The 26232-nt window shown below is 38.6% G+C and overlaps 4 protein-coding genes across 4 annotated transcripts in view; 2 read left to right on the plus strand and 2 right to left on the minus strand.

Moving 5' to 3' along the window:
- LOC145483989 (uncharacterized) overlaps window positions 1–26232 on the minus strand; it is a 301335-nt gene that overhangs the window by 116675 nt on the left and 158428 nt on the right. The gene's annotated exons all lie outside the window — the stretch shown is intronic.
- Window positions 146–8718, plus strand: LOC145483977 (uncharacterized). Its single transcript, XM_081462567.1, has 7 exons — window positions 146–1577; window positions 3530–4219; window positions 4859–5033; window positions 5527–5627; window positions 6024–6105; window positions 6969–7114; window positions 7826–8718. The coding sequence occupies exons 1-7, from the start codon at window positions 1269–1271 to the stop codon at window positions 8087–8089; spliced, it is 1767 nt and encodes a 588-aa protein (XP_081318693.1). The 5' UTR covers window positions 146–1268; the 3' UTR covers window positions 8090–8718.
- Window positions 9167–11095, minus strand: LOC145483979 (general transcription factor IIE subunit 2-like). Its single transcript, XM_081462568.1, has one exon. The coding sequence runs from the start codon at window positions 10996–10998 to the stop codon at window positions 10138–10140; it is 861 nt and encodes a 286-aa protein (XP_081318694.1). The 5' UTR covers window positions 10999–11095; the 3' UTR covers window positions 9167–10137.
- The window catches only part of LOC145483976 (uncharacterized), a 16517-nt gene continuing 1440 nt past the window's right edge, over window positions 11156–26232 (plus strand). Inside the window, exons 1-16 of the mRNA XM_081462566.1 lie at window positions 11156–11272; window positions 11344–11571; window positions 12341–12413; window positions 14405–14501; window positions 15423–15686; window positions 16609–16772; window positions 17073–17219; window positions 17990–18807; window positions 19714–19758; window positions 20618–20760; window positions 21432–21917; window positions 22395–22571; window positions 23057–23321; window positions 23979–24069; window positions 25225–25298; window positions 25463–25612. Of these exons, the coding sequence (XP_081318692.1) occupies window positions 11240–11272; window positions 11344–11571; window positions 12341–12413; window positions 14405–14501; window positions 15423–15686; window positions 16609–16772; window positions 17073–17219; window positions 17990–18807; window positions 19714–19758; window positions 20618–20760; window positions 21432–21917; window positions 22395–22571; window positions 23057–23321; window positions 23979–24069; window positions 25225–25298; window positions 25463–25612 (3255 nt within the window). The 5' untranslated portion in view covers window positions 11156–11239. The remainder of the gene's footprint in view (window positions 11273–11343; window positions 11572–12340; window positions 12414–14404; window positions 14502–15422; window positions 15687–16608; window positions 16773–17072; window positions 17220–17989; window positions 18808–19713; window positions 19759–20617; window positions 20761–21431; window positions 21918–22394; window positions 22572–23056; window positions 23322–23978; window positions 24070–25224; window positions 25299–25462; window positions 25613–26232) is intronic.

Here is a 26232-nt window from a genome sequence, read left to right on the forward strand (position 1 = left end):
ATTTTCATGATCACATTAGCTGGTAATGTTTAAGCATAAAAACTAATTTGTAAAAGTATATTTCTTTTACGTACATTATTCTAAGTAGAGTTATCGTCATTAGCGCCTCCCCTCAAATAAGCGCCCCCCCCCCCCCGCCCCTTCGAATAAGCGCTTTTCCTATCGGCCAAAATTTAAAATGAGCGCCTCCCCTTGAATAACCCGCCTCCCCTCCCCTTCCCCTGTTTTATGGAAGAGTGATGAGACAGCAAAGGATGTATAGTTTTGGTCGTGTTCAGTCACAAGCAAGTGATTATCGACTCATTCAAGCACTGCACATTGACGGTCGCAACGTATGGTAGTGAAGAACCAGCCTTGTGCAGCAGGCCTAGACTGGCTAAAGGGATTGTATTACATAGTTCTTTACTGCGCCTTTCAAATTTTTTCAATAACATGCGGACTCTAAAATTCAAAGCTCAACCGACAAATGTGTTTTTCGCTACCGTCAATCAAGTGTTCGGCGGCTCCTCCCAGCTTCCGACTACTGCCAAGCGCGCGGTAATCAAATCGTTGAGCACAGTTCAGACAACGAAACAACGCTCGGTAGTAGTCGGAAGTTGGGAGGAGCCGCCGAACACTTGATATAGACGGTAGCGTAAAACGCATTTGCCGGTTGAGCTTTGAATTTTAGAGTCGGCATGTTATTGAAAGGCGCAGTAATAGGGAGAGGATCTCTCTGAGACTACTGAGGGACTGACACATACAGATATTGCAAAAAAACAAAAACAAAAAAAAAGGTGATATCTAACCATGATTTGGGAAAAAAGTAAAATAAGCGCTCACCTCGATTAAGCGTCCCCCAACCCCACCCCACCCCTTGAATTAGCGCTCCCGTCTCCTCCTAAATTTGAAATAAGCACCGCCGGCGCTAATTCGAGGATTTACGGTATTAGCAGTTCTTTCTCGATTCTTTCCCTTAGGCGGCCGTCGAGACGCAGCCGAGGGGAAAGAACAGGCCACTTGTCATTTACCATGGACCTTCATTGAGTTAGTAAGCCAGTGAAGCATCACACTAACTGCATCTCACTTTTTTCCGCTTCAAACTTACTTGGTAGCCCAGCTAGACTACACGTACAACTTTGCAGAACTTTGAAATTTCAACTGTTACAACTTTCATCTGAGCCCAGTCCTGCTCCTTCAAGTTGCACCGCTACCCCAGCCATCTAAGCCGCCAATTTCATCGTCTGCAAAAGTAGACAAAAGCAGACAAAAGCAGAAAAGACGGAAGGATGGCAAGTTCATTTGTTTGTACGCGTTCTTTGATTTTTGCGCAAAGATCGCTAAACAGTACAGGGATAAGACGGTTTCCTTCGCCGCGGAGCTTTATCGCATTAGGAAACCGATTCTACTCGCGGTTTCAACTAAAATCTCTTCTGTTGCTTTCTCGGTCGAATGGACGTCGACAAACGCCACTTCGATTCAGGTCAAGCTCTTCTGCGGGCATCGTGAAAAGCGATTATACAGTTGAAATACCAGAGATTTCCCTCAGTGACTTTGTGCTGAGCAAGTTTAGTGAATATCGAGATAATATAGCAATGGTGAGTTATAGGGAAGTAACGAACGACAAACATAGTAGTGCGATAACAATCTAATTTGTTTGTGAACCTTGCTTTTCATCAGGCACGCTTGGAATGAACTTATGCAATCATTAGATAATAGAGAAGTCTTGTATTGTTTGAAGCAATGAGGCATATCAAGTAGCATTCTAGTGCATAGCAGTTTGCTCAAGTGGGCTTGAAAATGTATTAATGATGCTTTACATGTAAGCTTTATGTGATTACAAAGTTCTCTGTTCGAATTCTGCATGCCCTGAACATTATTAAGCTCCCGTTGAAAGGCAGAAGGGTAAATACAATGAAATCAATTCCTCTCGATCTTAGCCGCATAAACAAACAAAATTTAGTCATTGATTTGGGTTTAAATTATTAATATGTAGTTTTCTGCTTTCATGAAAAATATGCAAGCTAGCTGACAAGCTGTATCAAAACTATACATTAAGGGCCCATTAACCGATTTTTTCGAGCCGTTGCTAGGGAAAATTTATTCTCATATAACCTCGTCATTTTTAGTTACTTCAGAGTTATTTCATGTGTTTTAACTTTTTCATGATCAGTAACACTAGTGATGACGTCATCAGGCCACGCCCATGGTCATGTGACTCATTCTGAAAAAAACGCAAAGGCTCCCAGGCAAATTACTTTGTTGGAATTTTTTTCAGTGATTTAATATTTTAATTTAAATCCTCATTACGCTATGCATAGATTTTGTTTCATTTCTAAAAAGTCAGATTATGAGAGAATTTCAAAATATTAAAAAGTTTGTAATTTTCTGAAAAAAGCATGATTTTGAAAAAGAAATGCATAGCTATGTTTCCAACGTTGGCTTTAATTGAAATCCATCAAAAAAGGCTGGATTTGAGGAAAAACCGCGTTAATTCCTTTAGCATTTAAAGAAACTGGAAGTGCGCCCGATATATATTGGAAGTTACCCCATCAGCGCGTGTGCAATTTACACTACCAGCTCACTTCGGTAAGATCAAACAAAGCCACACGGAGTAAGTTTTTCTCTTTCTATTGCTCTTGTTTTTCCGTCTTTCTCTTATTTTTTCTTTGCTTATACTTTTCTTACTTTGCATTTTGTGAAACACAAAGAAAAACATCTAAAATGTGAGCGAATTTGGAAGTTATTGAGTTATTTTTGTTTTCTTCGCTCAGGCTGACATAAGTAACCGGAAGTGAAATTTCACCTCCTTAGCAACACGCGCGAGCGCGCGCATAAATCGGTTAATGGGCCCTGAAGGTCATTCCTCACATTTGCATTGCGCATCCTTACTGCGCATAATTTATGGCGTCATTAGCGCGCACTCGTGCACGCGCATATTGAAAACATGACGGATTTGCCTTGATATTGAGCTCTGTCAGTTGAAAAATGGCTCTAGCTCACCAACGAGCACGGGCACCCCAACTTTTTTTTTCACTCATTGTAATCAACTAATCATAAGCTTTGCATGAGAAAAGACTGATCTAATTTCTAGTGCTGAAAATTGAATAAATAAGAAAAATAGCAGATACACGGTGGTCTTTTCTATTTGGCAGTCGGTAACCACGTCAAGAAATTTGGTTCAAATTTTTAACCAAGGATTAAGCTTTCTGTCTGAATCAAACTTAAAACATTTATTTGTGTCTGACACGATGTATTGACTGTAGTTTAATGCATGTTCTTATGAGTCCAGGCTCACAAAGATGTTACAATTACTGGGAATGCGTTCTTATAATAAGCATTAAATAATGCCAAAATGGGGCATTTTCAATGCCTCACTGCTCCTTAATGAGCATGGGCACCCCCCTTTTTTATTTCAAAATTGAAGTTATCATATGACAAATATTCAGTGGACAAAGTTTGAACAAAAATCTATTGTCACTTTTATTTCAGAGGAATTACCTTTTGAAATTTTAAATTCCCTTTATGTTTCTTTTTTCCATTTTTACAGGTTGATGGTGTGTCAAATAAATCTTACACGTACAGTGAACTCAGTACATCAGTGAAAAACTTTGCATCAGCCGTAGCAAAAAGGGGTTTCAAGAAAGGTGACGTGTTTGCGCTTTATCTTCCAAATGTTCCCGAATACCCAATTTTGTTCTTTGGCATCATCGCCCTTGGAGGTGTTGCAACAACTTTAAATCCAACATTCACAGGAAAAGAGATTGCCTACCAGCTAAAAGACTCTGGTGCTAAATATATTATAACGGTGCCAGCCATTGCTGACAAAGCCAAGCAGGCAGCAGCAGAAGTTGGGATAAATCAAGTCTTTGCAATTGGTGAAGCTGAAGGTTGTGAACCACTTACATCACTCCTCAGTGATGATGGTACAGCCTTTCCAGACGGTGTGCCAATCAATCCTAAAGAGGATGTGTGTGTCATGCCGTACTCCAGTGGCACAACTGGCTTTCCTAAAGGGGTCATGCTGACGCATCATAACTTAGTGTCTCAGTTGTGTATGATAATGCACAACAGTTTCAGGTCTCATCCATTGCGAGGAACTGTTCTGGGGCTTCTACCTTTTTTCCACATTTTTGGTATGATGGTTGTTATGGTACAGTTTCTCCAACGTGGAGGGAAGATTGTTTGTATGCAGCAGTTTGATGGTGACCACATGCTGAAGCTTATACAGGATTTTAAGGTTTGTTTAATTAGCTCTATAATATCATCATTGTTGCCATTATCCACTCTCTAATGTGCCAGTTTTTTAATGAATGGAGATTTTCAAACCCTGAATTGACTGATTTGAGGGAAGTGGTAGGAAAAAAGTGAAGGACTGCGAAAACTTGATTCATATATTAATCCAGGTTTTTATACTGATTTTCTGTTTTCTGTTATCTTCCAAACTTTCTGCATTGGATCCTTTTTATTTTGTTAAATATCCAATAACAGTATATAAATCCCCAATGATCGGAATATGTCAAAAAATTTGAGACTGTCACAGTCTGGGATGGAAATAACCACCCAACTCAAGACTTCTCAACTTATCATATTTAGAGGCTTTAAAGACTTATTCTAGTTCAGATCAAAAGTTTCTGAAACCCAACATTTTCCAGGTCTTAGGTGCCACTTTCCACCCCACCAGTTAATTCTCTCGCCGCCAGGTTAGCCATTTGAGTGCATTAGTAGTGTATCTATAATTTATTATTTTATGGTAAATAAATGGTGATAATGCTGATGATGATGATAATAATGATGACGAGGACAACTATGATGATGATGAGGAGGTTCAACTTCATACCAGTCTGTTGTTCAATAATTACATGATCGTACTTTGCAGATACATTGTTTGTATCTTGTGCCACCAATTATCACATTTTTAGCCAAGCATCCATCTGTGAAGAATTATGACCTGACAAGCATTGACACCATCATCAGTGGTGCTGCACCTCTTGGTAAAGAACTAACCCATGCAGTGAGGAAAAATCTTCCCAGTGTGGTCGCTCTTGGACAAGGTGAGAGATCTTTGTAACCATTTACAATATTAAATAAAGGAAACCATGCTCATTTAGTTCAGAGTACATGAATTTCTGTGAATAAAGACATTGTCTCCCTTCATGTCGTCTTTAAATTCTCTTACCACTTGGATGTCAGAGGTTTAACTGACTGTAGAGGTCTGTATAACATTGTATCTGCCTTGTTATGCTCAGTTTTTAATTTCAAGAACATTAATGGTCAGGAATTAATGGGCAGAGTGCAGTAATTCTTGGTCTGGCTTTTTTTCTGCTGACTTTACATTCACACTGTTCTCTAAATAAGGTGATGGGGCTGAACAATATTGCACCTAGATAATTACTTTAATTGTTGATATCATTAAAAAAAAACATTAAGAACATCTAGAGGTTAGGATTAAAAGGGTTGTGCCCTCTTCCAATCAAACTATTTTTTCTTTCATTTCATGCCAGCACCCATGTTACCAATAATTAATTATTAAATGGTTTGAATAAGGGTATGGTCTAACAGAGACAAGCCCGGCAGCAATGCTTTGTCCTCGGAATAGCTGCAAGCCTGGTGCTGTAGGAGTTATGTTGCCAAACCTTGAAGGAAAGGTAAGTGCTATATATCTGCTACATTTAATATTTTTTATCAAATGGCATTATTTATAGCGATCGATGCACTTACATTGTAGCTACAACTAGCTAGTTTTCAGGCATGCCACTTGAACTGAAAGAAAGAAATATTGCAAATAATCATAATAGGTTTAGAAATCCCAACTGGTTAGAGGCAGACCAGTTAGCTATTTACTAGTATGACCAAGGAGTTGAACTGGGGTCTACTAAGAAACAACTCTAGCTTAGTGGTCAGACAGCTACAATAAGATAATTTTACTTAGAATGAAACCTTGCTCAACTCTATTCATCACCATTGAGGCTAATTTCAATATTTTAAGGGTGCTGTTCATCCTCTTAAAAAGTGAAACCTTTGATTGACTCTGTCATTTCCAGGTGGTTGATGTTCAGACTGGTGAACTTCTTGGGCCAAACCAAGATGGAGAAGTGTGCATGAGGGGACCCACTGTTATGAAAGGTTAGATAGAGGATGGTTGTAATAAAATGTAAGATGATTTGACACTGGCCTTTTACAATGCTAAAAACTGCATTGAACGGTAACTCTCTACCAAACATCTTCAGCTTCTGTCAGTTTAGAACGGTAAAATAAACAATTATAGCTTTTTTTTTAACAGTTCACAGCTTACGCTGACAGCTGAGCAAGACATACAAAGGATGGTTATATGTATAATAACAACAATGACATGTTTACTTACAAGTTTTATATTTTCCAATGATTAAAACATTGTCAGGCCAATGTAGTGCATTGTATAGGGCATATAATTGTAATAAATAATCATAATCATAATAATAATCGAATATTTCCTCAGGATAACCCTTCAGTACATAGTACCGTTATCAACAGGGTCCTGCTAAGAATTAAAAACTAATAAACAAGAATTATTAAGATATATAAAATAAGATACATATTAAAAACCGTTAAAAATACAATAGAAATTACAAGTAATAATTGTCTAAGGCTTTCCTAAATAAAACTCTAGAATTAATGTTTCTTAAACTTAAAGGCAATAAATTAAAAATCGAGGCACCTAAAAAATAAAAGCTACGGCGCGCAAAATCCAGCCTGACTTTTGGTAGTTTTGCAGTAGGATAGTAGCCATATCTTTCGTGTTGACAATCCCTTTTAGCTGGAGGCTGAGCAGTTGTGAACTCTGGCCTGCCAGAAACAAACTACAGTTAGAAGTGGTAATATGGGGGATTTTTCTAATTCCCAGATCCCACACATGCAGCAATATAGAGTGTGATGATCTGAGCCTATCATATTAACCTTCACTTGATTACCTGTAAGTTGTTAATAAATATGTTTTATTGCACTGATAGGCTATTTGAATAATGCAAAAGCTACAGCTGAGAGTATAACCTCTGATGGATGGTTCCACAGTGGTGACACAGGCTACTATGACGAGGAAGGACATTTTTACATTGTAGACAGACTTAAAGAGCTCATTAAATACAAAGGATTTCAGGTAAATTTCTTTGAAGTTAATTAAGGTTGATGTAATCAACACATTGGTTAACTTAACAAAAAAGATATTCCCCTCTCAGGGTTTTTGAATTTAAAACCCCTTTTGAATGCCCAGATGACCTCTCTCAGGAGAGCCATGGTTGAAGGGGTCTTTTGAAGTTCAGGATTTATATCTTTTTTTGTTGTAAATAACTTTTGTATCATGTGTATTGGTTAACTGTCTGCATCCAAGCGAAGTGGTCCATCAGGCCAGAGCTTGTCCTGATTTTGTTTGTTTGTTTTGTTTTATTGTTCCCTCCATTCACATTCCCGGTAAATTCTGTAGCATAAAGAGACTAGGAGTATTTCTACTTACATGTACCCCCTGGATGTGATACTAATCCATCACAGTGTTACCCCCAGCATTTTAATTTCTGCAACTCATTTATACCTGGACACCTAGGTGGAGAGAGGCACTGTAAGAATAAAGTGTCTCCACTAATATAAGAACACAACACAAAGTCCCTGGCCAGGGCTTGAACCTGATGCCAAGCACACTATCCACAAGGCCATCGTGCCTCCCACATGTTGTGCGTTTACTGTGTTAAAATATTGAGGTCCTTTTTAAAGTCATATCAGTTTTTGGAGGTAATTTATTATTTTTACAGCTCACTGCTAAATGGAGATTGGTTGACTTGTTGCAAATCAATGATCATAATTTCACTGTGCCTAGGTTGCACCAGCAGAACTAGAAGCTCTTCTTCACACCCATCCAAACATTCTGGATGTTGCAGTGGTTGGTATCCCTGACGATGAGGCTGGAGAGATTCCTAAAGCTTTCATTGTCCCAAAAGGAGACATCACAGAGAAAGAGATCATTGATTTTGTCGCTGACAATGTTTCACCACATAAAAAGCTTAGAGGAGGCGTGGAGTTTCTTGAACAGATTCCCAAGACAGCCAGTGGCAAAATATTGAAACGAGAGCTGAGGAAATAACTGAAATCATGAAATACAAATACAGATTGTTAACAATGTGGACCGTAGTTGACTGTCAATGTGAGTTGTCAATCACTTGTGATCATAATTTACAGGCAAGTGAGGTAGTGACATTGCTCAGGCCAGAAAACAAGTGAACTGCAGAAGGGCTTACAGGCAACTTATTGAGTTACTTACTTAACTCAATTGTCAAATTATGAAGAGTTGGTTAGCTGTGTTTCAAATTAAGTAAGATAAGATTTAGTGCAAGTCCACCAACACAATCAGAATTCTTGGACAGTGTCTCTTTTTCTCTTGAAGAAATTTAATACATAATTTGTGGATCATGTGAACATAAAAAATTGTAATGAGTAGACGTACAAACTCCCAACAATTGGGAGAATGCAGGTTACATTTTTCATGCCATAGTAAATAATAAGAATAATGACTTTAAACAAGATAATATGGTAAATATTTTTTAGTATGCAGTACATGTGCAGAGACATCCAATTCAGTCATTCTTGGCATTGTGCATTATGTCTTGAAATCACTCATTAATGAATTTATTATTAGAGATGTATTTAAATGTACAATGTTGTGAATAATTACCTATTGGTACGCGTTTTGGAATAAAAAGTACTTTAAACAAATTAAGTGTTAATTCAAATTTTGTTGAGCAGTTGCTATCACTGGAACATTAATGAGATCTTAACCTCCTTTTTATGTTTTTTTTTTTATTGCCCCCTCCCATCTAGACTGTTCACAGCCTCTCTAGTTCAATGCACATGAAAGAAAAAGCAAACGAAGCAAGCGTGAAGCACGCAGGTTTGGGGGTGGGCAAGCGAGCAAACCGAACCAAATGAAGAATATTTTTCTCAGTCCCCACCCTCAACCCTGACAAGTCTTCTGGTTTGCGCTGGCATCCAGTTCTCTTACGATTTTATCTGCATGTTCAACAATCAATTAAAAATATGAGAAACTAGAGGGCTGTAAGAGTCTACCTCCCCCCAAAAACACAAGCTGTGTTGTTGCGAGGTAGGTGGCAAAAGTAACACCACAGCACCCATCGTAATCACTTCAAGAACCATAGCCACAAAGTAGAGCATTACTACCAACATTTTATTTCCATTACGTTATTCTACAGTAGACATGCAACACCTCAAAAGCTTCCAAAACTGCCCTTCCAAAGCTTTTTTTTTTTGAACAAACAAACAAACAAAACATTGTATGAAGTATTGTAAGGATGTCCAGTGACCATTAATTGTGTTCATTTTGTTTGCCATTCAAACGTTTCTGTCTGTGGGTGTCCTAGTGCATAGCAGTCTCTTTCAGTACTTTAAATTAACTTGTTTCAATGGAAATTCTCCAACTTGCTATTGCATGTTACTCAGGAAAAACCTGAATATACAACAGCAGGATCATAAGGTGTCAACAGAGCAAGAAACTGTGTACCATTATGACCTACAGCTGTACCAGAGGAGAGAAAGCAGAGGTGTTAACTGTCCAGTAAATGTAGAATGGATGCAAGCAAAACTAAAGGGTCAATGAAGGGTAAGATAGACAAGCTGCAAGAGAGGATTTACAATGCCCTATTCAGACTACATGTACATTTTTGCTAGGCAACATCTTGAGCAATTTGTCTCACCGGTTTGTTGCCACACAAGCTACAAGAGAAACTGCCTATGTAGATGTTGACCTTGCATTACAGGGGCATTCTATGCATCCTTTATAAAAGAGCATGGCTTTGAAATGACTTTGCTAGCCCTGCTGGTCTGCAACAAGGGAGGGAAGAGTTGCAATTATTGTAATAGTAAAAAAAGGCATGCTGGCCAATTTGGCGGTAGTGTGTCAGCCAACGCATCGTATTATGTTGGCTAAGGTGTCAGTAGTATGTTAGTCAGCCCATGCCTTGGTCTGCAGCTGATGCATTTGTAGTCTGTCAAAAGTGTGTCAGCCAGTGCCTTGGCCAACGTTAACTGGTGCTTAATTGAATACAGTGATCGTTCTTACAAGTAATTTATACAAATTTTATCTACACTAATTTGTAGTTGAAACATCTTTTTATATAGTCAGCCCTCCGAATAGTCCTTTAAGGTGCTCTCATCTAAATGCGTGTTCAGTTTCTTGAAATTTCGTTTTCTGTTTGGTTTTCTTCGCTGCTGGGTCTGCTTTGGCTTTCTAATCCCAGAGTCTTGCATTGTCGAGATCCCAGCATTTATCAAATACTTTTCAATGTCGTTTTCCCCGATCCCATCCACAGACACTCCTCGCCAGTGCTTCTGGAATTCTTCATCCACTGCAAGCTGATATTGTTCATTTTTAAAGAACAGAATAACTTTCTTGTCTGTAGAGCGAGTTATAAACGTGATTCGACGGCCGACTGATTTGACCACTTCGTCTGCGTCGGGTAAACTTTCCCTGATATCGTCAAGAAGTATTCCACCAAGGCCGGACTCTTCGTGTCGCTCTAGTAACTTCAGCAGTTGCCTCTTGTCCTTAATGTGATATTTCGGGTTGAACACAAATTTACCGTCCCTGTGAACGAGTTTAGAGTTTTCTTTCAGCGCCTCATTCCCCAGCCAAGCTTTGTCGCTCTGGCTGATATCCGTGTATTTAATTTGGTCGAGGATTTCATCTAAACTCAGAGGATCGAACTCTCGTTGAAGATGGCGCTTCTTCATGAAGTCCACTATAGCTGCAAGCACGGCAAATTTATGTTTGCTTCGAAAAGGGTGCGTTTTGTAGTCAGTAGAAGGAGCTGTTGGTTTCTTTGGTTGTAACAGCTCCTTTGGAAGATAGCTGCTCTTAGGAACTTTTGGTTTTGATCTTGGTTCGCTACTTGTTGGTTTTGACTTTTTCGATTCAACAGTCGGCTGTTTTATACTTCTTGCCTTGAAATCTTTTAAATCCTTGAGCAGGGAAGGGTCCATGTTTCGATATTTGATTTTTCTTGCTGTTTGTGTCTATGCACACGTTTCTATTTTCAGCTTATTACCTTTTCTCACGTCCAAATGCAAAATAGCCGGACCAAAAAATCTTCGTAACCAAGCCTCTTTACGAAAATGCTCCGAGGTTGTCTCGACATATTCCGAACTTTTATCGACATGCCAACGATAATTCGAGGTTTGGCGCGAAATTTGCTTTTGTTTCTGGTCTTTTTGCAATACGTGAATGAAAATGCCCGGAGCCGTAGATGTACTTCAGGTAAGACTGTCTTCAGTGTTTCATTACTTTTCAATTCGAAAGTAACCCTTTCTTGTTCGGAAATGGCACAGCAATTCGCAAACGATGACTTATTCGACGCGGAGATCGGCGAAGACAGTGATGGCGGTCAAAATGGCGACTGCTCGGAGGATGAAAACGCCTCTAAGTCTTCAGCGCCCGATTGGCTTGACAAGGAAAACCAAGAAAACTCAAATGAAGAAGCTGCAAATAGTGATTCTGACGAAGATACAATGCCTAAAAAGAAGAATAAACAGGGAAAACGAGAATCAAGAAAGAAGGTAAGCTGAGTTAGAGGTAAAAATATTAAGCTTAGAAGTAACCTGTGTAAGTTGGACCTTAACTTTGATAGCTACCACTGAGGTGTAAAATGTTTCTAGAAGGTTTTATTGATGACTTGATCGTCGGCACACTTGTCCTTACGTCAAATCCTCTGCAAATTTTACACGAGTGGATTGGTTTCAGAACTGGTCCCTTTTAGTGTTTACACGCGGGGACTAATTGCACAGGAATACAGCAAAAACTAGGGGCAAATCGAATTTGGTTTAGCGTTGTCTGTACTCTTATCAACAACGATATGGGTCGTCACAGTTGTCAAAATTTGTTGTGTACTCACTCGGTTGCGCCTCGTGAGTCCACAACATTTTGACCACTATGATGACGCATATCGTTGTCGGAAGAGGACAGACAACGCTAAACCAAATTCGATTTGTTTTTTACCACAATATCAACGTCAGAGAAAATTTTTTTTCAGGGCGTGACCAAGAGCGTGACACATTGACACGAGCATTGTTGTCTGGACTCTTATCGACAATGGCAAATTAACCAATCAAATTGCTAGATTAGTGGCAGTTGTGGTAAAACATTCTCTCGCTCTGCGGCTTTCCCAAAGTGAAACTGAATGATATTATATATTTACAAAATCCCAGTGTGAAATTTTCTTATAAATCTTGTGCTGAAGATGGTCTTCCTCCCAATATACTGATGGGATTAATTTACTGGAGGGTCTGCAAAGGGACATGTCATATGTGGTATGTTTTTATATTTTAGTCTCCTAAGCCTCACAAGGCAAAGAAGGCGGAACTCATTTCATTGTATAGTGAAACACAAAGAATTGTCAGAGGTTTGTGAAATAGTTTATTCTCTTTTGTCATTACTCTAGATTTCTCAGACAAACACTACAACATCACACTAGAACTACAAAATGTAGTCCAACATGATATGCCATTTCCAAGTTACCTTTTGCCTCTGTGTCAAAACAAGCCACTGCTACTCTCTGTGCGAAACCATTCATTTGAAATTGTGCCCCCCTCCCCACAAGTTCATTGTCTTGCAAATCAAACTCATTTTTATATAAATGGTTTCATAAGAGGACTTGTTTTGAGACATGCCCAAGCTAACTCAGAAATGGCCTATTTGTATACTAAACAGCTTTGCTAGCGCACAAGGGTGGATCTAGGAAGAGGTTGCAGGGAGTGTGCACCCCCCCCCCCCCCACTCCCTGAGATGACCTACTCACTTTTAAAATTTGTTTACCTCACCAGTCAGCTATGTCATTCCTTAGTAGCGTGAGCAGGCTCACATTGGACCACAAACGTGCACGGCAAAGCTACAAAACTGGAAAGTGAAAGTCTAAAGTTTATGTCTAGCAAGGACACACACTTGATTCCAAATGATCTAACTTTGGCAGTCTGGTCTTTGATGATGCTGGTAAACAGGCAAACATCTTCATTTAGTTTTGTTGCCAGCTTGCAGTCACATATGTATGTAATATTTAACTCTTCCCATAAACAGTCGGCAACACAACAAGTATGTCTTGATTCATTAACATACTTTCAACTGTTGTTTCCTACTCCCTCTCTAGTCAAGTTTGAAATTTAACCAGAAGTAGACTGGAACTTTGTTAAAACATCAGTAATACGCACACTCATCTCTCCTTCTGACTCAAAATATGGATGACTTATTTTTTTATTGTGAGGTGTGGTAAATTACCAACTCCATGGGGATCTAATTGCTCCTCATCAAACACAATAGATTGAGAGTTTTCTCGCCTTTCTCACTTTTCGACCAATAGTATTTCACTTCACTTAGGTGAAGCAAAATGAAAAGATTACAGAGATCAAGGCAGGCTCACTTTCTTGGCACCCCTTCACCAGACTCCTTCCCGCCAGATCGCTTTGCTCTTCGCTACTTGTTTGTGTGACTCAAAGGTGAGCCTGCTCCCAGGCTATTCCTTAGTGGTGCACCTCCCCTCCTGAGAAAAATCCTGGATCCACCCCTGGTGCAAGGGTATGCTCACTGTGATATCTTGGGTGGTTTTCTACAGTGAGGATTTTTTCCTGTATGTATACATCTGACTCGGAATGTTTTCCTTTCTCCAGAGCAAGAGTTATAAAATGTAAAAACTTCTTATTGCAAGTTCAAATCTGTGGCATTATCCCCCTTAAATTATACATGTAGCCCATACAGCTTACACTGGGATCACAGTGCAGATCTTGAAACTTGATAAATGAGATCTTTTTTTTGAAGTAGAGAGTTCATGTAGCTCAATGGTAGAATTAATAATACATTTAGACATGGAAGGTGATGCATGTAACTATTGTCAGTGGAACCTTGTTTACATAAATAATAATAGTTCATTTATATATCACACACATCCATTATTTACCCAAGGTGCTTTACAAAAATAATTATCCCTAAAAACTACAATTTTGCTCTAAGAAACTTAAAAACTAAAAAACTAGCAAAATATCTAAAAAAGACTAGAATCTAAAAAAATAATGAATATATAATGAAGAGTCAAGGGATTGACACAATATTTTCACTTTAACAAGGTTTTATTTTATTTGAAGTACTCTCTAACAAGTGTACTTTGTACTTATTTCACCTCATGTATTATATTGTTCACTGAAAAACCTTTTAAGGAGTGTACAATAAAAGTTTATTCATTTATTTATTTATTTATTTATATATCTTCCATATCTTATACTATTAGTAGGATGAGGAATATCGTTCTTAGTACCGAGGACTTCTTTTCATAAGGGTTTGTTAAATCAATGTTCTACAGTATCTGAAAAACAAGGTTATGTCTGATCATTACTTTTTTTATTTCAGAAAAAATAGTCAGACTGCCATACCACCAGCCAACAGTTCTTCCAATATCACATTTTCTGAAAAGGGTGCCACTAACAGATGAAAAAACACCAGCAAGGTAATAAATTGATCAAGATATTGTTTCTTTTTACATTGCCACAGAACACTAACAAGCAAACTAGCCATAACTCACAATAACTTTACTGAACATTTGTGTCACTGACAACTTTTAAGCGAAATGACTCATGAGACTGGGGTAAGGTACATAAGCGGAGTGGCTTATATCTACTACAGCTCATATATGACTCCAGTTTCTATAGCATGAAGCAACAAGGAGTGTCAGTCCATTGTACATTATTACCCAGCAATCCTGCAGGGTAGAAAGAAAGCCAATTTGGAGGGTTTTCATTTTGGTCATATCCGCAACTAATAACTGTGATGTACCAGCCTGAAAGTCATTCTCGCTAGCCCCCAAAAATGTCATATCTTACAGTACCTCAGTCTGTAATTTGAATTTCCTCAAAGGTATATCTCAGGAAACTTCACTTGCCATCAGGCCAGTGAAGGACAGAATCCACTAGCCCGAATGCAAAATCCACTAGTCCTGGACTATTAGACTTAATTTCCTTTTTAACTGAATCTGGTTGCCCTAACAGTTCTCTGGTACCTTTGTATACACCTCTGTATGCATGTAAGTAGAGAATGGCACTGTAAGAACAAAGTGTGTTGCCCAAGAATGGCTAATTCGACCAGGGGTTTCATTGAGGGCTGGGCACTGGGCAAATTGACCAGCTGTGACCATGATTTTGCCCGCCTGGTTTGACCATCTAGAGGAAAGTTTTCCTTATAAAGAAGTTCAGTTCAAAAAATTTTGCCCACCTGTGAAAACCAGTTACCCTCCTGCTGAAAATGTCAATGAAACTCCTGTTTAACTCACAACCTAAATTCCATGAGCCAGAGTCAAAACCGTTGAATATTAAGCTATTACATCTCTCACAACATCTCCCAAATTGTGATACAATGCTCTTTGTCTCACCAGGAGGCCACAAGTTGCAGAGTCATCAGGTAATACGCCAGAAAATACTTCACCAGTTAGTGATGATAAGCCTGATGATCACAAGCTTACTAGTCCTGTTCCAGGGGATACTGCCAGTCCCACAGGAGCTGTTAATGGAGTAAAGGGGGCCATTAAAGTAGCCACACCCAAACTAAGTGCTGCAGCAGATCCCTTCTTCCTGGACATGGATGATACCCCATCTTCATCAAAACCTGCAAATAAAGGAGTTCAGAGTTTAATGGAAAGGTAACTGTTTCAGAATAGAATGGTTTCAAAAAGCTTGATCATGTGTACTTAAGGCATCTGCGGTCAAGTGTCAATTGATACCCTTGATCAACACTTGATTGACATCTCAATCGATACTCTGCCGACATTCAGTTAACACTTGATCAACATCTCGATCGACCCTCCATTGACAGTTGGTCGACAGTCGGCTAAATATTGTCATCTGACTCATTCATATACACTCAATGGAAGTGTCTGCAAAAATTAGTCAACTCTGTTTTTCTTTGAAATTTTTTGCAGCTTATAAAAACTTTTAAAAAATTAAACAAACTGAGATATATCCACGTGAAGTACGTGACAATCTAACACTTGCTTGCTCACCATAATATAAAACTGGTATAGCCTTAAAGTAGTCAGAATTTATTGCAAAAATGTTCACTTAACTTATTTTGTATGATTTTTTGGGGGGGATTCTTTTTTCATAAAAAAAAGGTCATTGTACAATAAATTAATAGATAAGTGTAAATGTGTCCCATTCTTGTAGTTGAAGAAAATTAGGATCATGTGTTCTTGAGGCATCCACAGTCAAGTGTTGATCAATACTCTTGATCAATACCCTCGATCGACATCTCAATTAATACTCGATGGACATCCCGATCAATACTCGGTTGAAACTCTATCAATACTTGATCAACAGTCAGTTGATAGTCGGCCAAGTGTCGACCAACTCATATGAATCGATCAAAAATATGGTTGACTGTCAAGATGTCGATGGAGTGTCAATCGAGGGTCGATCGAGGTTATCAATCAACACTCGACCGCGGATGCCTTTAGTGCACATGATCTGATAATTTCACTGTAAGCCAGCTTGTCAAATAACCAGTGGCAACCTTAGTTGGTAATTACATTCCATCTTTCATTCTTTTTTTTTTTTTTTTTTCAGGTTTATGAAACACACATCAAAGCCACACGATAAATCTGTGACTCCAGGGCGATCTACTGATGCAAACCATAATCAAACAGATGTAATAAACACTGAGGGCACACCAAAACCCAGAGGAATTATCTCTGTAGTTTCTGATGACAAATTGAAGGATGCAACTCCCGGTGAGGCACTTCCTTCATCTTCAGTTTATATTATATTTCAAGTGATTTTGAGAAATACACTTGATATGCAATAGTACAAGTCAAATTACATCCCTTGACATGCTGGGAATTTACCTAAATTACACGATTATATAAATTTGCTTCGACAATCGACGGACCGGCCAACTAACTGATCAACTAAGCAAACGACGGACTGACTGCTGATTGCTGATTGCTGACTGCAACTTGAAATGCACATGGTTGAAAAATGTATTTGTGAATATTTGACCCCATACCTGCATTTTCTTTACTTTTTTACAGGCTCCAGACTCCAACTTCTTAAGGAGCAACTACAAAAACAAATGAAAGTGAAACGAGCTGAAGTTAGGAAAATACAGGAATCCCAGCGGAAGTTAGATAATGAAGAAATGAGTGAAGAGGAGGAAGAGGAAATGACAGATGAAGAAGGCATGACAAAAATAATGTCTATTATTTGTTATTGGTAATTGGTGGCTCACTGGAAAACTGGTGGTACAGGAAATTGCCCCACCTTGTTAAAAGCAAGCTTCCAAAGCCCTAGAATGCAGATTCTACTGTCTTGTGATGTGCCTGATGAAGACATGGAAGCATTGTCTCAAATTGAAGCTGCAAAAGTGGAGAAATAGAATAATAATTATAAATTAATATAACAAGGCTCAACAGGTCTATAGGTGTAAATGTTAACACTTAATTATATGACTTGTGTTTGTAGCTGATATAACATGTGCTCTGATTGGCTAATTGTGGGGCATTATTCTCTGGTAATGCCCTGGCCTAATTAGGAGCCTGGAAAACAAAGCAAAAAGTAAATCATTGTTTTTTTTTGTGTGTGTGTGTGTGTGTGTGTGGGAAATTATGAGTGACAAGGAACACTCTGAGAGTGAATTCTATTACCCTAATGAGCTACAATTTCAGAAGAACAGCAACTCCACGGTGTTTAGTTACAATCAAGTTGGTGCCAGACGTGACAAAGGAAACAGCCAAACAGCTTTTAATAGCCCAGACGAAAAACTACTTAAATTAACCTCAAATGTTTGGCCTTTGCAGGAAAATCTCAAACCAATACTTTGCTATCAATCTTGGTTTGAGATTTTCCTGTGAAGACCTCACTCTGGGTTAATAAGTACATGTAGTTGATATTACCTAAAGCATCACACATAATTTATCATTGTGATCCCTTTGAATGTTATATTTCACAGATGATTCTGATTTTGAACTAGACAAATGGAATGAAGATGATGAAAGAAAACAAGAGGAAGGTGACAGTGAACTGGAAGAAGAAGAAACAAAAGATAAGAATGCCTTTATAGAAGACGAGGCCAATGAAAGTGATAATGGTGAAGATGATAACAGGAGGTATGATGTTGACTCTGGATCTGAGGGGGACATTAGTGATGGAGGTGAAAGTGACAACAGTGCCGATGAAAACTTGGTATTTAGTGACGATGAATTGTCTGAGACAACCTCCAACCAGAAATCAAAAAAGAAAAGAAAGAAACCTAAACAATCAATGGTGAATCTCGAGGAGAAAACAATGGATCTTTTCTGCAACAGCCTCTCTAAAGGAGGACCACTAGATGAACCTTCACTAAAGAACAGCAACACAGAAAAAGATAGTGCGGAGAGTGTGGCAAGTCTTTGCCTTCGTCTTGACAGCTTAGAGGAAGGCGATGACACAAATTTCAATTTCCCAAGCTTGCCAGTCTCAACAAAGCTCACGACAGGAGTGAGAAAAGGAGAAAAGCATTTGGCAAACATTTCTGACATATCACAGGAATCCAGCCAATCCAGCTTTGGAGAAGGGTCAGCATCAGCGTCGGTGCTTGGTGAATGTACTAATAGCCTTGAAGCCAGCAGTGACAGCAGTAGGATTCCTCCAGGGCAAGGGGATAATAATACTCAGGAAAATGAAGACAGAAGTTCTGACAAAAAGACACCAGAGACATTCTCTTCATTCTCAAGGCTTAGGAACTTGATTGGCTTAACAAATGATGGAGATACACAGTCTATAAAGAAGGTAATAGGCAGACGACAACAACTTTATTTTATTTACACAATTTTACAAAAAGATATAAATATAAATAGATGGACAGAAAAATAATGTATATTTTAGTCTGGAGACTGAGGTAGCACGAAAGTTTTCTAGTCAGTCTCCAGTTATTTGAAGGTTTCTATGGATATTGAGAGTAAAACTATATTGAATTCTTAAGAGAAGGGATGTGTACATGATATAATAGAATGGAGAAAATCAATTCAAGTTTTCAGAGTGTTGTTCAGACAGTCTGTCACCTGCAGAAATTAAATTACTGTAGATAATGAACCACAGTGTGCACAGAAGTGTCTGATTCAACTTGTATTGAAATGAATTCTGTGATTTTTTAAGTCTAGAATATCCAGACATGTTTTTCAATATGATTAGTTTGCTGATACAGCAAGGACAAATCAACAATATAATTCTATGTAGTATTTTCAACACAAAAGTTAGCGAAAGTAATGAACGATGTTTCGACATCGTCGGGATGACATTGTCAAGTAAATGTGTAGGTTGGTTTTTGTATTATAAATAGATACAAAATACATTAAGTTCCCTAATAGTCACTTTTTCTTGTTTCCTTGTCACTTAACACATTTTGCCACCTTCTGCGCATAATTGTAAATCTATTTATAATGGAAAAACTAACCTACACATTTACTTGACAATGACATACTGGCAATTTTGAAACATCGATTATTACTTTAATTTGTTAATTTTTGTGATGAAAATGTTCCCTGAAGCCTTAGTTATTTGATCCATGTAGTATTGTTGTTTTTGCTTCACAAATAATTGGAAAACTGATAAAAAAGTAAATTAAAATAGTCATGTGTACTTTGATCTGTTTGTAGAAACGACAACATTCCTATTAAACTTGTGTTTGCTTTCCAGCCTGGTAAACTATCTCAGCTAACACTTCCAATAGAGGATTCTCAGGTATGAATTTAATTGAACATACTGTTATCTGTAGCTTGTTATTTTATGTTTGTGAACTGCACTAAATTAGTCTAATTTAAACTGCAAGCTTTCACAAAAGAATTAATGCATTTCTTTGAATTGAAATATTTTTCTAATCCTTCGCACCTCCCTGCTACATTGTACATGTAAGAAATTTTAATCCATGAATGAATATGGTTTGGGGCGTTTCATAACAACAGGGACCTGGAGCTAAAGCTAAAGCGGTTTTCAATATTATTGTGTGTCTTAAAACTAAAGCCAAAGCTATCACTGTAGACAATCGCATGCATAGGACACAGACAGTGAACCAATCAAACTCGAACATGCATGTAGCTGATGCAAACTGTGGGAAAACTTGTTCGAGTGAGTCACGATTAGTCTTGGTCTTACTTTTGATTGGATGAAAAAATAGTGCAAATTTATTAAGCCAACAGTGTAATGTAGTAATACAAAATCAGTTACCAATTTGACTTGCTCTAACTGGAGCTCACAGGATAAACTCAGTAGACACATGTTCTATTCTCTTGGACAACTGTAAGTTTCTAACTATGTCTTTTCCTGTATGTCAAGCTGTTTCATTCTAGGGGTCTGGATGCCCACTTCGCCTTCTACTAAAAATAGAATCAACGCATTGTTGTATCATCTTTGGCGGACTCTTCAGTGGCAGATCTAGGGGAGGGGCCTGGGGGGCCCACCCTTCACCCCCCCCCCTTTTATTTTGGGTAAAAAAATAATCACAGAAGGAAAAAAAGCCGGGAGGGCAAGCAAAGCAAAACTGAAACCCCCCCCCCCCAAAGTTATTTGTCATCACTGTTTATTCCTACCATTGTTTTTGAAGGATTTGTTTGACAATGGAAGTGACAGAAATGCAGAAACCAACAACTCTGAACACGTTGGAAGCAGAGCAGAGACTAAGTCTAATGATTTCCACTTCTCTCTTGATGAAGATACACAGTTTACGCAAATACTGAACACTCAGGGGTACGTCTGTCATAGCAAAACAATCTGTCGCAGTTTGACTCATTCCTTTGCCATCCCAAAGGGAAAGATAGTACAGTTGGACCCTGTTTATTTGAACTTGATTATTTTGAATTCCCTGTTATTTTGAACTCAAAACCATTTCTCTTGGATTTGATCCTCAGTCATTTACTATCAGTTATTTTGAACTCTCACTTTTTCGAACTACTTTCCGTTTCCCCTGAGAGTTCCAAATGGCGAGCTTCAACTGTAGATGAGGTAGAGGTGGTGGAAAAGTAGCAAAATGGTGATAAAATTGAAAGTTGTCTTTGTGATTAGAAAAGTAACTGTCATTCATTTGTGTAATGGACTTGTTGGACAAGATGCTTTATGTCGCAATGCCTCCTGCCTCCACCCAAGAGTGTAACTGCCTGTGGGTACTGCTGAATTTTGGGGAAATGGTGTTGGAAGAGGGGATTGGGTAACCAGAACCTACATGCATAATGAACTAGCGTCACATTGTATTCCCAGTTGTATCATGCACCCACTGAAACTGGCAATAATTGCCAGAAACTAGACAAATTTAGCACTTTATTGGAAACGTCTGTAATCTTCTCATCTAAGCACCTGATTGGTTTTCGAAAAGTACGTAATTTTATAATGACATTGTTCTCCACATAATTTTTGTCTTGCAGTTTCCTTAACTCCAGTAAAAAGAGTAAACCAAAAACAAAGAAACTCTTTGATGACGACCTGAACAGCAACACCCAGCCACACGTGAAGGAGCTGCTTGGTTTATGCTCAGGAAGATTTAGTGACAGTGAAGACAGCAGAACTGCTAAAAACGTTGAAACTCAAGATAATGCAAAGGGACCTCAGAAGGGTTTGACATTTCACACACAAAGCAAGCAATTTGACATGAATGAGTTGTTGGGCTTGTGTTCAGGAAAGTTTACAGATGGCGAAAATGAGATTGATGATGATGTCTCAAGGAACTTAGAAAATGATTCTGAAAACAGTGAATGTGAGTTGGGTGAACAGGAGGACAAGACTATGAAGAGTGATAACGATGATGATGAAAACAGGAAACCTGTCGAGAAGAGTGACGGAGAAGAGGAAAGTGATCCTGAAGAGATGATCATACAAAGAAAATATGGCAAGAAATATGAGGCAACGAAAAGGTGTGCGACAGGGTTACTCCAATTGGATCATGTGTACTATAAAGGCATCCACGGTCGAGTGTCAATTGATACCCTTGATTGACCCTTGATTGACATCTCAACTGACACTTGATCAACGTCTTGATGGACACTTGATCGATACTTGGTCAACACTTGTTTGGCATCTTAGTTGACAATCAGTTGAGAGTCAACTAATTTTTGCAGACGAAATCAAGTGTCGATACATATGAGTCAGCTGACACTCAGCCAAGTATCAACCGACTCTCGATCAAGTGTCAATCGAGTGTCGGTCTTGCATCGACTGAGTATTGGTCAACTGAAGGTCGATTGAGGATATTGACCAACACTCGACCATGAATGCTTTAAATAGTACACATGATTGTTCATTTTGAGGGGTTCTAAAAATGTAGTAAAAGTGTTTTTGTGGTTATAGTAGGTCATTAATACTGTCTTTCTGTTTTCACTTAATTACCGCAGCAATATTTTTGACAAAAGAAATTTCTTGGAAGAGGAAGCAGAGCTTTCAGGAAGCGATGTGGGTTCCGATGAAGATGAAGATATCGCCACAGACGATGACGTGTTGGAGGAAGATTCTGGTGGAGAAGAATTGCCATCTGACGAGGAACTTCAGAAACAAATCAACAAAGCTCACATGTAAGTGCCATGACTGAACAAAATGATGTCACTTGGTTAACCTCTTGTAATTCTACTGACAGAGCCCTGAAGTTTCACATCTTAAGCATGAGTCCCATACATGTTCTCACACTAAAACAATTGTTTCTTGTGCATTTAAAGTTTTTCACTCAAACAGTTCATTTCAAGATGGAAATTGCCAGCAAAATACATAAAACCGAAATTGCACCCAGAATTAAAGAAATACTTAGATCTACCGTGCTCCAATTTTTCAAAATTTCTACCCACAAAGGAAGCATCTTTGCTGATTCCAGTTCTCACCCTTTGGTTGATTGACAGTTCTTCATTAGGCAATCATTTGTTTCCTTGATCTTCAATAAAAGTTAGGCTGGCCTTATTGCCGGTGGTGGAATTGTTCACAGGATTTTACCTGGGAACCTTTTCAAGCAAACGTCATGATAAATTTTTATTAATTAATTAATTAATTATACTACTGGTTTTACCAGGAAATCCATCCACGAGCAGGACAACGCCGACCTCAGAGCTGTCAAAGAGATGTTTCTTCCTGATGGCGATCTGTACACGGATGGTCAGGGCCGTACAAGACATTTCCGATGGCGGGGTATTGATGAAAATTCACAATTTGATCTTTTTGGTAACAAAGATCTATGGGGTGATGAGGTAGCTGAAGCTGTTGAATTGAGTACGGAAGAGGAGATTCAGCGACGGAAGGAAAGATATGAAAGGGAAGCTTTTCTTCGGGAAGAAATGGTAAGTTAATGATTCTCTTCTTTCTTTTGCTTGGTTCCTAAAATTTCTGTAATATTATAGTTTTTTTCAGTTATTTTAACAACTTAAGAAAAAATTCTGAATGCTGTCATGATGAATCAAACATTTTACAGCAGTTTTCTCTGTCTGTTGGCTGCCATTATTTGATCGAAAATTTTATTGGTTAACTGTAATTAATTTGCATGTTGTTCCTTCTTGTCAGATGTTTCTTTGCACCAGGTGTCTCTAGTAATCTGGCTCTGTAAATTTCACTCCTTATTATATGATTGGGAAAATTACTTCAATGTGATTGGCTGAGAGCAGGCCAATTTATCGTTAATTCTAATTTGCAGTGTAGTGCAAACTGACGCGCGCGTGTTCGCAATTTTCTCAGTCATATGATAATTGAGTCATCGTGTGGAAGCTCGAGCAATTAAGAATTTACACTATGTACATACTAGTTTGTGTTTACTTACGTACTAACTTGTGATATTTGAAAATTAGTTCAAATTGCACAACACCAAAGGCTTGTGCAGTTTTGGAAGAGTTTTCAAATATGATTTATATCACTTGTAGAGTAAATCCTAAATTGCAATCACATTCATACAATTACCTCTACTAATATATTCGTTTCATTGTGATTATTTTCATTTTCGGCAGGACAAGCAAGAGATTGACGTATTGGATATTGATGAGAACAGCCAAAATATCCTTAATAAAATTAAAGATACAAGCAGTCAACTACCTGAAGGTAACTGAGGTTTACAATTTCCATCCATGTTCCTCACCCCTGCAGTTTATTACCCATTTTATTAATCTCCATCTCTCCTTTGTAGAACTTGTGTCGAGTTCCTTTTTCTATACCTGTTCCTTGTGTTATTTCACCACCCGTTTACCCCTAACAATCTTCCACATGCCAGTTGTTATTCTTTTGCACCAATTACAGATGAACCTGTTTCTTCACTCTCTTCCTTCAATTTATACTAACTGCCAAACCTTTACCTCACTTTCTTAAATCATTAATAATTCATCAAGTTTAAACAAAGGAAATCATGACCGTGACGTTGTTTAGATTTTATTTTATTTTATTTTATTTCTCCGTTTTCTCCTTAGGTTTAGTTTTGAAAGAGAAGATACTTCAAACACTCAACACAGTGTTTGACCACATTTCCAAACACCTCGAAGTTCGTCAAAAATACTCCGCTACGCGTCGTATTATCAACTCTTTTCTCGTTGCTTGGAAATGTGGTCAACCCGGCCCATCAGTTTTGATGTATTACTTCTCAGCCACTTGGAAAACCTATACGCCCCATCCTCTCTCACCTGACCATGCTCTGCAGCTTGCCATGTTTCTTAGCGTCACTCTGCTCCTATGCCTCTAGTCCATACACCACTACACAAATGCTCAGGGACGGATCTAGAAAGAGGGTGCAGAGGGTGCGCACCCTCCCCCCTCCCCCTCTTCCGAGATGACATGCGGCTTTCTAATATAACTGGTAATCTGCGAAACAAAATTAAAAAACAGTTTTGCCATTCCTTAGTGGTGCACCCCCTCCTTAGAAAAATCCTGGATCCGCCCCTGAATGCTTCATAACAGACTTTTATCCAGATGGCCATCCAGGCATCCGTGCCCACGTTTAAGGGGGAAAAAATCACGTTCCTGTGTAACTTGTTAGTTTTCATGGACACCATAGCAAAAGTTGGACGCCCAACCGCACTTGACTTTTCAGATCCCTGTCTAAAAGCCTGCTTCATCGCTTCTTATTTCACACAACAACTTACTTCTCCTGCGCGAGTTTCCTTGCCATCACTTCCACATAACACATACGTGTTCCTATGCCTGCCTTTTCAGTTTTGTAAATCAGCTTGTTTAACACTTCACCCTTTGTGTTGTTCTCCTTTGCAGTTCCAGTGAAGCCTCAAGCAATCGTTAATCCCAAGAGTAATGTCCATGTAGCCCCAGTGTTGAAGAAAAAGACTGTAAGTACTTTAATAACCTCTTATGGCTATTTCATTTTTGTGTGGTTATTTTATTACTGCAAGGTTCTGTGATACTAGATCCGGAGAAGAATTTAACGCCTGGAAAAATTACGCAGTTGGACATTTGTTTAACAGTCATTTTTCTTTTATCTTTTTCCTCCCAGTCTTTCAAAGGCTCATTTCTGAAGCACAGCAAAACTACTCTTTCTCGCCTGTCTTCTCTCACATCCAATACACCAAATGCCTCAGCTACCACAAGAGGATTTGTGTTTCAGACTGTTTCACCATCAAACAAGAATAACTCGAACACCAAGGTACGGTTTTGTGTAAAATAAAATTGTCAATCAGCACACTGTTACTTTTATGCATTCAGTGAATACAAGAGCTCTTTGAGAGTGTACAGGCATTCGAATACAGTGGAACCCCGTTAATACGGTCACCACCGGGCCATGACAATTTGGCCGTATTGATGACGTGGCCGTATAAACAAGGGTAGAGTCAAACCTCATGACTGGTCTTAATCGAGTGACGTCTTAACAGATACATCACAATTACACTTCTAAACAACTGTTCTTTAATAAGCATCCGGAGAGAAGATGTGATATTTAATATAAAAAAAATTAAAACTTGAATCAGGGTTTAAAATATTAACAGTGGAAAGATGAACATAAGTGGTTTGCGTGGCCGTCTAAACGGGGTAAAATTATCACGGATTATACAGGTTGGGATTTCAAAATGTGGCCGTTGGCCGTATTAACGGGGTGGCCGTATTTCGCCGGGACAAAAAAAGTGACGGTAATAACGAGGTGACCGTGGGGTGGGGTTCCACTGTACATGTAACGTTTAAAACATTAAAAATTTATTTGGGATTAAAAGGTTAGTTTGTGAATGGAAATTGGAGTATTATTGTGCATTGTTGACAACGTTTTGTCAT

The sequence above is a fragment of the Orbicella franksi genome, chromosome 4 (genome assembly GCF_964199315.1).
Source record: "Orbicella franksi chromosome 4, jaOrbFran1.1, whole genome shotgun sequence".
Classification (NCBI taxonomy): Eukaryota; Metazoa; Cnidaria; class Anthozoa; order Scleractinia; family Merulinidae; genus Orbicella; species Orbicella franksi.